At 37.8% G+C, this 12,172-nt stretch overlaps 1 protein-coding gene across 9 annotated transcripts in view; it reads right to left on the bottom strand.

Annotated features, from left to right (window-relative positions):
• The window catches only part of unc-104 (kinesin family member unc-104), a 167,008-nt gene that overhangs the window by 20,568 nt on the left and 134,268 nt on the right, over positions 1-12,172 (bottom strand). For 4 of the 9 annotated variants that reach the window (XM_065236750.1, XM_065236742.1, XM_065236768.1 and 1 more), the window contains 6 exons: positions 11,020-11,412; positions 10,491-10,948; positions 10,314-10,428; positions 10,086-10,252; positions 9,806-10,011; positions 9,057-9,359 (listed from right to left, as the gene is read on the bottom strand). In XM_065236750.1, coding sequence (XP_065092822.1) covers positions 9,057-9,359; positions 9,806-10,011; positions 10,086-10,252; positions 10,314-10,428; positions 10,491-10,948; positions 11,020-11,412 — 1,642 coding nt within the window. The remainder of the gene's footprint in view (positions 1-9,056; positions 9,360-9,805; positions 10,012-10,085; positions 10,253-10,313; positions 10,429-10,490; positions 10,949-11,019; positions 11,413-12,172) is intronic. The other 5 variants (XM_065236788.1, XM_065236796.1, XM_065236804.1 and 2 more) reach the window with 2 other exon arrangements.

The raw sequence follows: 12,172 nt of genomic DNA, 5'->3' as shown, positions 1-12,172 counted from the left end.
TCAGTTCTGTTTCCTTAAAAAAGTGTTAATGTGCTTACGACGTTATCGAGGTATCATCCAATTAATTAATTGATTAATTTTACCATTTGGGCAATCGTTTGGAGCTTGTAATATGTTTATGATGTATTATTTGGATAGCAGACTGTATTTTTTGAATAATTTCTTATACGTATTAAAAATTGGAGCAGTGGGACAGATATGTGTCCATTTTTGCAATGGGACAAAACGATTTCACATTTTTTTTTTCTAGAATAAACAGCATGCTTGAATATAATATTTCAAAAAAATGAATTGATTTATCCCGTTAAGCATCATAATCCCAAAAAAGTCAAAATATCACATGGGACAGTTATGCTTCCACCGGCAGTTTATTAATGGGTGATTATTACTGTAATGAATTTCTTTAAGCATTGAACCCATTAAAAAATCCTCATCCTTTAAGTTCCTCAAACAGGTATAAGATTGAGATTACTGAGAAATTAATAACATATCACTTATTCTTGTACATTTTTCGGCAACAATTTTTTTTCTGGGAAAGCTATGCTGAACACAGAAAATCAGGAAATTCATTATAATTATCAGCATGTAGATTTCTTTCTTATTAGAAAAACGCATCGATAAAGGGTAAAACAAGTCAAAACGCACCCCGGCGTAAAACGCACGATGCGGTTTTCCGTAGCATTTACATTCCCAATTAAGCGATATTTTGGAGAGAAATGCTAGTTTAAGTACTGAGTAGGTCCTTACTGTTTGTTAAATTCACGAATTTGGAATGGAAATCCCGTGAAAAACCGCATCGGGCTTTAATCCCCATCAAAAAGACATCAACTGGCTAGCAGGTCGGTTTAGTTATCCGGCGCCAAACCACCACCGACGATGATTGTGCTACATTTCCCCGAATGTCGTTTCCCCGAATGTCACTTCCCCGAAAGCCATTTCCCCAAATGCCATTTCCCCGAATGCCGTTTCCCCGAATGCCATACCCCCGAGAAAAAAAAAGTTAGGAAATATCCAACCCTAATTGCTGGCAATTTTCATACTATATTTTGAGCATAGTGAGCAGATTGCAAACCAGAAAGCCATGTTAATGGAAGGTTTATGAGATTAACCCAACAACCAATTAATTTGCTTCGAGTAGCTAGAAACCCATTGCCAAAGCACAGGATGCTCACTATGCCCCTCTTTCCACTATATTAATGTATTGAGCCGTTAAAAGCATTTTCATGTTTATATATAGAACAATAATCCAAAACCAAAAAGACAGACCAAAACCAAAAAGCACAAAAAATTTGGCAAAATATCGTCGGTTTGACAAATTGGTTATAAATTTTAAGGAGATTTTGCCTTCTTTTATTTACGAGCAGTTCTTTCGAGAACTTTGGAAAAACATGTGAGATTGATGGTTTGACAAAATAGCAAAATATTTTTAATCCTACTTTTTCACATAAGCAGTTCTTTCGGGAAATTAAAACAGAAATTATGGTGATTTGCTTTGTATGCAGAAAACCGTAAAATGTTTATTTTATTAAATTAGAGCCTTTTTCTTGGCCCTTTAAAAACAATATTGGTACAGAAGGTGGCTAATATTATGGCGCAACATCCTTACCAAATATTTTTTCTCGTTTCGCCTCCACAAATGATAATTTAATAAAAATGTTGAAATCTGCATACATTATTTTTCGGTTTAATTTTTTGTCCATAGAAGGTTGTGCAATGCTGTCAGTAGTTGTGAGTGTAAAACTCACAGCATTCCTCGATTCATTTGTCAAATCATATATCTCACAAATTTTGCCAAGTTCCTCGATTTGAATTTATAAAAGAAAAAATCTCGTAAAACAATATTATCAATTTTAAAATCCATCGACCTCACATATTGTCTAAGTTCTCGGAAGAACTGCTCGTTTATAAAAGAGGGAAAAATTTCATCAAAATACATTAGCTATTTGTCAAACCGTCAATCTCACAAGTTTTGAGAAAGTTTTCGATAAAACATTTATAAAAGAAAAAAAAATACGGCCTTCGGCTGAAAATCTCCTAAATAAATTTAAAAAGAAGGGAAAATCTCCTAAAAATATATTAACAATTTGTCAAATCATCGTTATTAGTTTTGCCAAAGTTCTCGAAAGAACTGCTCATGTATACAAGAAGGGAAAATCTCCTATAAATATATTACCAATTTTTACACTTCCACTTCTGGTACTGCCACCGCCTCACTAAAACTCTCGCCCCATTGATTTACTTTGAACAGAGATTTCCCTTCTTTTAATCATTAGCTGTTCTTTTGGGATTCGTGGAAATGGCATTCGGGGAATTGACATTCGGGGAAGTGACATTCGGGGAAGGGACATTCGGGGAAATGTACCACAATCCCGACGATACCACCCTTCAGGGCATTTTAAGCAACAATGCATATATTCAGTCGTGAAGGAACGTACCACTGAAAAAATACACTATTTTGCAGATTAAAACGCAAAAAATCATGCCAAATATCCAAACGAACACAGATGAAAGGTAACTACCTTTAGTTTGAACTCAGTATCCCATTCTTCATTTATCATCTAAACAAGGAAGACGCAAGAGGTTCCTTCAAGTTCTATGGAATAAAATATTCCAATGAACTTTAAACGCAAACCCTAATAGTAAATTCATTTTCTTTCGACTCAAACACAAAGGGTGGTAGTTTTGAAGCATCTTTTGACCTAATTTTCAATCAGGATCATAATTCCTAGAACATGGAAGTGATGCCATGAATATTTTAAGCTGAATATGGGAGATGGAAAAAATGAAAATTGAAATTTCTTAGAAAATTGCATTTCTTTCGACTTAAACGCTGGTGGTAGTTTTGAAGTATCCTTTGACCTAAATTTCAATCAGGATCATTATCAAGGACCCATAGGACAATTCCTGGAACATAGAAGTGATGCCATTAATATTTGAAGCTGACTATGGGAGATGGAAAATATGAAAATTGAAATTCCTAAGAAAATTCCATTTCTTTCGATGGATCGATGAATGAGATCGATCATGATCCGACAAAAATGAATCCAAGCTGTTCTTTGCATGATATTTTTTGAAGACTGATTCTGAGAAGAGCTCTGATAGGAAATATTGGTAATAGTACCAATGGAATTTAATTCTTAATATAGCGCAAACAATTTATTGTAGAATTTCAAGCTAGTTTCAAGAGAATTGATAGGAAATTTGAGAGAATTTCAACGAGTTTCCAGGAGGGTTTCGAAGGAAATTTTAAGCATATTTCTAAATAAACTCTGAGTAGTTTTGACGGGCTCGGTAGCTTAGTAGTTATCGTTTCTATAGACGCTATATTCTTAGTCTGGCGGATAGAATCTTGAGAACCAATTGAGTAGCGAAGCTAAGCGAAACCAAGGCTCGCCTACGTAAACTAACACCATCTTTGGGTTGGGGAAAGTTTCCCCTATCTGATGATGCCGGTAATTTGCGTGTGATTTGCGAGGAAAGAATTATCAACGTTTTTTATAAAAGTTGATAGTATGCACTTATAAAAAATCATGTAAATTTAGGTGCTCTGAGACTGACATATACGAGCGTTAATTTTGACATAAAATTGAGTCATAATGGATGCAAAATTCAGCTCAATCAAACGTACTTTTCGTCGAGTAACGAGCTTTTTAGTCTCGGAGCACTTAATTTTACATGACATGTTTGTTTGGGGCCTCCCTTAGCTCAGTCGGTAAAGGCGCAGCTACAAAGCAAGACCATGCTGGAGGTGGCTGGGTTCAATTCCCGGTCAGGTCTAGGAATTTTTCGGGTTGGAAAATTTCTCGACTTCCCTGGGCATATAAGTATGATTGGACTTGCCACACAATCATACCAATGCAAAAATGGTACAGGCATCGAAAGCTCTCAATTAATAACTGTGGAAGTGCATCTAGAACACTAAGTTGAGAGCACGCAATAAGCTAATATGCGATATGCAATAAGCTTGAAATGCGAAGAAGAAGAAGATGTTTGTTTACGTCTGATCCTTTATGTCAATGATGGATTCCGTCACGTGTAAAATTAGGTATTTCTAAGTGTGCACTTTTTCAATTGTTGGTCTACAATATATTGGTTCCGATTTTTTATAGATTGAAATTCTATCCGCCAGACTATAAATATAGCGACTATAATCGTTTCTGGTTACTGGTCAGACGGTTGGGAGCACGGTTTACATATACCAGGCTAGCTACTCCGCTCTTGTCATTTTGTGTGTGACGTCATTAGAATCGGTAAAATAAACAAACAAGTTTTCATTGTCAATATACACGGCGAATGAGAACGACCAAAATTTGAGTTTAGTTAACTCATAAATCACTTAAAGTGCAGAAACTCAATGATGAGTAAATTTGCCTCATGTTTCCCATATATCCCGAATATGAGAAAAGTAAAGATTGGATTCACTTAGTCGATTGGTCTATTGGTACTACTCCTAGACTGAATAAACTTTTCGTCCATTCCCTCATTTTCCGGCAGATTTTTAAGTTTTTCCATAGGAAACCCTGAGGCAAATTTACTCTTCGCTGAGTTCCTGCACTTTTGGCGATTATGAGTGAACCAAACTCAAATTTGGGTCGTTCTCATTCGCCGTATACATCCATTTTAAAACTTTTCTAAGGAAAATTATACATCTGTGGTCTAAAAATCAGATAAACTTTATGAGTACCACATTAAATTCAATGGAAAATAAAGGGCGAACACGAAATTATTGCAACACATTTAATTTGCTCTAATTTTTTACGTATTTATCAGATAAAAAATCTGGTTGACAAAACCTACAAAAGCTCTATACATCATTTTGCGGAATGCTGTTGAAAAAAAAAAGTTAGAGGCAAATGACTGTAAATGAATACACGAAATGAATGCAAATGATTTTCCATGCCTGGTTGTAAGTGTTGCAATAATTTCATGTTCGCCCTTTACAACAATGAAATCGCCGGTTTAAAAAGCAATCGGATTGTTGCCTCTTGCCTTCGAATGTGGCGACCGTGGTGACTCGGCTTTCCACCCCTTTTCCCACCTCGTAGGATCTCATCGGGTACCACCCGAAGCGAGGGACCGGCTACGATACTCAACCTTGTGTTGGATATTCAATGTCAAAGAAAGAGAACTGCTGCCGCCCAAATGCTATTTCTTAGAGCTGCTTGAGTTCCGGGTTTGCCACCATGTGCCAAAACCCTGATGAATTCAAATCCCGTCTGGTACGTCTAAAAACCGAGAGCTGTGAAACAAATGTATCCTTATCTATTTACTTTAACGATTCTGATGACGTCACTTCGGCCTACTTCGGTTTATGTTTACTCTCTAATTAGCTAGCCTGGTATATGTAAGCCGTGGTCGGGAGTTCAATCCCAGCAGGCCAGGTGTTTTTAGAAAAAATCTTCATCGAAATTGGCAAACTGTCTTCAAATGTCTTCCCTACTAAAAATAACCATAAAAGAGAGGCTAACAACGTGTTCGGGGTATCATCCAAACCATTTTTCGGATGGTTTACCCATCCGGGATACAGTTTATTTATGGTATTTGCTTATTAGGGTTAACTTCTACTTGTCAAACTAACGTCCAGGATTTGGAGGCGAACCAGCCCAAGGCTGAAAGCCTCCTTAATAAAGCTAAATAATAATAATACTAACGTCCAGGTGGGAGTTGTCTAGATTTATTAAATATACAGATTAATAGAAGTTCAAGAAAATTAAGGAAACATCATTTGATTTCAGGGAAATCCTTAATAGTTTGGGGAGCATCTAATAGTTCGAGGAAGATCGTAAATGTTCAGGGAAACTCTCTAAAAGTGCAGCAAATTTAGTAGCAGTTCATCTAACTTTTTAGAAGCTCATCGAAGTACTTAGAAGCACTTCAGTTAACTTCGTAGAAGTGCACGGAATGTTGTAGAAACTTCGTGGAATTTCGCGAAAAAAAACAACGAGGAACGTAAAAATACAGCAAATTTCGTAGAAGTGCCACAAACTATTTGGAAGTTAAGCAATACGAGGAACTTCGTGAAATTTCATTGATGCTCAGCGAATTTTGAATAAGTTCTGGGGATTTCGTAGTTCAGCCAGCTTTAAAGAACATCAGCGATCTTCGTTTCAGGTTGGGAGCTTTGTAGCAGTTTGTCATAGATTTTAATTTAAAAAAAACTCAATGAACTTCGTTTATCATGGAACATTCCAGATGTTCAGTAATATTCGTTGAACATTTAAGCGTTTTGTAGAAGCTCGGTTAGCGTTGGAAGAAGTTCAGGGAACTTCGTAGAAGTTGAAAAAATCTTTAAGAACTTTGGAATTTTGCAAATGTTCTGGGAACGTTGCAAAAGTTATAGGATATTCTTTAAGATATTATCCATAAATGGCAGGTTGATCAGGAAATATACAACAGATCTCCAAATAAACGAAGATTTCAGTAAAGTCCTGTAGATATTTTTTTGAAAACATTGTTTGCATTATTGATAATTAACATCCCGACAGAGCTTAAACTTTGAAGTCAAAACCTTCATTTTTATACAACAAAAATGTGGATGAATATTACACAGAAACAGATGCACATACGTCATTCCATCGGATGTGTAATATTACGTTGTATGGTGTACACAGAATTCGCGAACAAATTTACATTCATGAATGTAATATGGTTTTTGATTTTTACAATAACATGAATATGTTATGCGTCAACATGAATTACGTTGTTACATATTATGATATGCTTTGCTGTGTATAGCAAAAATCTTCACTTATCTGCTTGAAATTAAAAAAAAAAAATTTCGGAATTCTCCTTCGATTTCAACAAGTCTTCAACAATCTTCACAAATCATTGAATGTCGTCAAAATGTTGAGGGAAATGACTTCACAGAATTTCAAAAGTCTTTAAAATGAAGACATATCTTCAAATCTGACATCCCTGAATCCCAGCCCGCCCCTTTCGTGCATTTTTTTCACTATGCCTTATTTATATCCCCATTGCTATTATAAATCTACCAGCAACGTTTACTGAACGTATCCTATGGCTTTAACCTGCCCACTAACAAACATCCCAACTCCTGTAACACTTATGAGACGTCGTAGAGTTCTCTGCATTTCTCTTAAGTATATGTCCAACTAACACTCCTTCCCATCCCCACCCAGGTAACAATTTGATGCTTAACTAGTGTTGTTTCAACGATTTTAATTCAGCCGTAGTTTGGGTAATTGTTGTACATAAACCACGTTTACCTTAGTTCAGCTTTGAAACATCTAAATCTGGTGATTTTTATCCACCGAAAGCCAAGCAGCTCTCAAGTAACAATTCAACCTGAACAGTAAGAATAGAAGCTGATTATTGGTTAATTTAAGGTGAACAAAGCTGATTAACACCAGGCTGAATATATAGTTGATTAGTAATGCATAAGTGCATAGTCTACATCTTCCTGAAGATATTCCTAAAAAGCTCATCTTCCTTGTCTCTACTGTTAGCTTTGCTTGGGATGAGAAAGGTAGGCAGTGAATTTAGAAGAACTGAAATGCCAGAATTGCTACGCATGACACTGACGACATGGAACAATATTGTGCAATAGATTCTTATTGTTCTGCCATGCTATAACAATATTTGTAGCGCATTGCTGATTTGTGGAGTAGTGTTAGGCTTAAATAAGTCTTTAGTTCAGCTAACTTAATGAGGTCAAATTATGGGGATACTCATACTATTCGCTTTATGTACTACTGTTTAACTATATATTCAGCCTGGTGTTAATCAGCTTGGTACACCTTAAATTAACTAATAATCAACTTCTGTTCTTACTGTTCAGCTTGAATTGTTACTTGGACAGCAGTTGCAAGGACGTGATTTTTCCGGTGGGTGGTTACCCTGATGCTTACATTCTGTGATTGACTGGTTCAATCAAATTATTAAATAATTGGCGATTTACAGCACAGAATCGATCATTTTAGAACATTGTAATGAAAAATAGTATCCTTAAAAGGTTACAAGATTTTCAAGCAAATTGAAACCAAGCATAGAATAATAAAAATTCACGGAATTAGTTGCATTAATGAGCGGAAATACCAACATTGCTCAAATCAGTGCGCGGAATTGTGTGTACCGTCAGTGTGTACGGTCCGTCACAATATTTCTCAAGACAAATTTTGAAATGTTGGAACTGATTTTTTTTAAATCTTATACATTTTTTCAACAAAAATACGATAACAAAACTATTTAATGACTTTCTCTTCGTCTAGAATTTCTGAAGAGATAAAGTACTCTCGCCTTAGGAGCACGGAATAATCCACCTTCACGGCAATGGAGAAATGAAGTCTTGAAATATCAACGAATCGTGCATAGCAGCTAGGAAAGCGTCCTTTTTGCTATCCACCCAAAACCAACGAAGTGCAGAAAAATGATTCATCTTCCTCACATCCAAGAGACTCTTTTGTAACATCAAAGAAACTTTTCAAATGGGATTTTCTGGAACAAACAAATCCACAGATAGCATTTCCAACCAACTCTGAAAATTCATTGAATTTAGATGTCATATGAAAAAATTATAATTGATTTGGTATGCTTCATGGAGTCGCGTGATGTTCCATGCAACACTTCGATGTAGGTGGACACAATGTCGCAATGTGCAACTGAAATATAATCGGTTCGATCAGTTGGTTTTAGGTGTTCGTTGAGTGAATAATGAATAAACAATTAAACTGGATAAAAATACATATAAATGAAACACCTATTGAATAAAATATCAGACGGAGTACGGAAGGCAAAAAGAAAAAAAAAATCAATACAAAAATGTGGAAAGTATCACAAAAAAATAAACAAAGAAAAACACCGAAATGCAACTTTTAGCGTATGGCAAAGCTTGCGTATATCATTGATTGGTATATATTGATAGAAAGCTGCAGCTGATGCAACGCGGACAGACTGGTTTGCACGTGCTCTATTCAATACTCTGTACAAATCCCTATCTGCCGTGACTGTATCGGTTGCTAAAAATTCGACTGATGCGTGTTATATACTCTCTCTCTCTCTCTCTCTCTTTCTGAGGGTGACACATGTTCGCTTCTAACCTAGAGGGCATTAAATTCGCCAGCATAAGCCGTCCACTGTTACGAAATCCATTGTTGCCGCCAGCATTCGCCAGTGACGTCAAACAGTCCCCGGAACAATCATCGTCCGTTGTTGACCCTAGCACATTATGAACGTCGCAATTTGGCACAAAAGCAGCAATTGCAGCCGATTGCTGTCGTTGGTAATTGTTTGCACTGTGTCCGATGGTGTCCTGTCCGGGATGCTCTAGCATATTGTAGCGCAAAATCTCCGGTGACGATTCAGCGGAATTGTAAATCTGGCGCATCAGCTCGAGACGATAGCTAACGGGGAGGCGGGAAGCCAGCCAAAGGATTTTGTTTGGGTTCGATCGGTTTGGATTTAGTATTGTTCGGTTTTTTTGTTTTTTGATTATAGGATTAGTAGTTAACAGTGATAGTGATACAGATGAGTGGAAAGAAAAAAAGTAGAAAAGAAAATCAATCAATTGCTCTCGTCTGATTCTAATACAGAGGATACAGGATGAAACGAAGAAAACTAAATAGAATTCGAAGAAAATGTACAACTGAAAATGAGCGATAGTGTACAATGAGATTTAGAGAGAAATGTTTCAAGTTTTGCCTTTGAGGATTTTTGCATGCCAGTATACGCGTTCCAAGCACAACTGGCGTACGGAAGAATGTGAGTGATTTTTTTTTTTATATAAATAAATCAATCTAGAGACGAAACACATAGAATGAGTGGAAAAAAGATTGCTGGTTAATCATACCGTAGCTTATCCAAACTCCAGTGGTGCGTTGCCCCATTCTTAGTGTCGGTGACTTCAACGGCAACGATAGTGCGCGGAATGGGTGCTTGGCCAAATTCATCCTCTTGGCCGTTGGTGAGAGCTCCGCCGATAATCGGAGACGGTGCAAGTTCCGGCGGAAGGGGTGAGTACAATGTGTCGGTTAGCAGAGTGAATTGGAATTGAACCTAGAAGGAGTGCAACGTGTAAGCTTTGTTAGTGACACTTGGATTTCAAAAGATTTATTTTTCGTTAACCCTACCTTCTTCTTCAATTCCACAGAGATGGCATTTGCTTCTTTCAAGAAAATCGCATTTCCCCAGAGATCATCTCGAAGAGATGTAAACTGATGGTAGCGCCATTTGCGGAAGGCCCAAGCTGCCAAACCAGCTTCACGAGCCGTCCAACATGATTCAAATAATGGATTCACTATAGAAAAACAATGTTTGTTACTAATCGGAAACTCTACTACGCTAGTATGATTACTTACCAAAAATATCTTCTTCCTGATGGAAGTCCTCCGGACTATAGCTGCTGTACATTGACATGGTCATCGATTGCTCTTCAACTTGCTTCTGCAGAGCATTGATGCGTGCTTCGTATGTCTAACCATTTGAAAGAAAGCATTAGAATTCATCTCATTCAGTTACCCCAGCTGACTTCTTACCTTGCGCTGCTCTTCAAACTCCTGATCAGCCGCCAGCTTTTCGCGCTTGAATTGCTCTTCCAGTGCGCACAAACGCTTTTGCATTTCTGCCTTCAAGTCAATGCCTTGCTTCTCCAGCAGTTCACACTGGGCAAAGTTCCAATCGGCCGCTTCGCCATTGCCTCCCGGATTTTCGCCAACATCCTTGTCCTTCGGTTTTTCGCGCTTTTCGCGAGCCTGTTCCGGATGAGTAAAACGGAAAACATGGTTTTTGCCTAAGATGACACGGGATCCCGTTTGCAAAACTTCCGGTTCGACAAGTTTTCTACCGTTCAGATAGACCAATGCATCCTTATGTGGGACCAACGTTACGACGCCATCCTTATTCTCAAACACGCAGTGCTCCTTTAAGATGTGTGAACCCGACAGCTGTATGTCCTGGGGGACATTGGCTTCCGATGTGCCGAGGCGTGTTAAACCTTTATGAGAAAAGTTACATAGAGTGTAATTACGTTTCCCAATTTATGCACACAACGAGAGATATTTTTACCATCTTTGATGTAGTACAGCAAACACTCCGACAGCGTTGGGTCCTCATTCAAGTTTACCAAGTGGGGTGATTTCTTCGGCGAGAATACGCCCACGGTAATGCCATCCTCCTTGACGGCAACACCCATCTCGGCAAACACGGCTTCCCGCTGCAGACGGATCTGTTCGGTGCGCTTCAGCTTCTCCTCCCACGTTTCGTTCAGCTCGGCAATCAGCTTTTCGCTGGCCTGTAGCTGATCCACAGCCATCTCGGTGCTGGAACCGGTACGTTTGCGCAACCGATTGGGTGAGCAGATCTTTTTCTCCATTTCAGCCGGGTCGCCGTCGGCGTTCGTCTCCGTCGGTCCGTTGCTGACACCGTTTTCGCCTTTTTCCGCTTTGATGCATTCATCTTCTGGAAAGTGAAATATTAAAATATTGATTCCGATTTGTGCCGTGGCCTCACATGTGTGTATTGACTTTGTTAGCAATGTGGGAGAGCGTGTACTGTTCGGAAGTGGAAACCAATTTGTTCAGCTGCACAGTGATTCATGGAAGGGAAAACATGTATTGTTTCGTTTATGCAGATTCATGAATCTGAAACATTCGTGGATATTTGGAATTCCGGTATATTTCAAAAGGGATGAGCTACTTGTTCCTAATGTTTCCAATCCGATATACCGTGGCATTGCACAGTTGGACGTTATTAACAAATAAGACAGAGACAAAGGGTTAAATTAATTTCAATGCCTAACTTAATTTGCTTTTTTCTTTTTGTTGTTAAAAAAAAAGGCATTCTGGGAGTTATTTGTAGAAAAATTTGTATGAACAACTGTCTGGCTTACTTAAAAATATCTACGTAGTTTATGGACACCCTTCAAGATGTATAGGGAGTTTAAAAAATGCTTTGAATTGTCCAAGAATCTCCGAATTTTCGGGTATTACCTTCAAGTTTATTACATACCATTCCAGCAATTCTCTGCAGGCCACTCGTTAAATTTTCTAAAGAAATTAAAGAATTCACTCTAGAGCAGTTCCACGCCAAATGACGATCTGGAAAAACTTGACCATTTTCGATTTGCATAAAACTTTGCACACTAATTGTGTGTTATGAGCAAAAATTCACAATCTTTTAAATTTTTCGAACCTCTTAACGGAATCCCTTTATGAAGAGC

This window comes from Ochlerotatus camptorhynchus, unplaced genomic scaffold, assembly GCF_037179485.1.
Source record: "Ochlerotatus camptorhynchus isolate MF236.1 unplaced genomic scaffold, CSIRO-AGI_Acam_v1.1 ptg000041l, whole genome shotgun sequence".
NCBI lineage: Eukaryota > Metazoa > Arthropoda > Insecta > Diptera > Culicidae > Ochlerotatus > Ochlerotatus camptorhynchus.
This window is presented reverse-complemented; position numbering and strand designations above follow the sequence as displayed.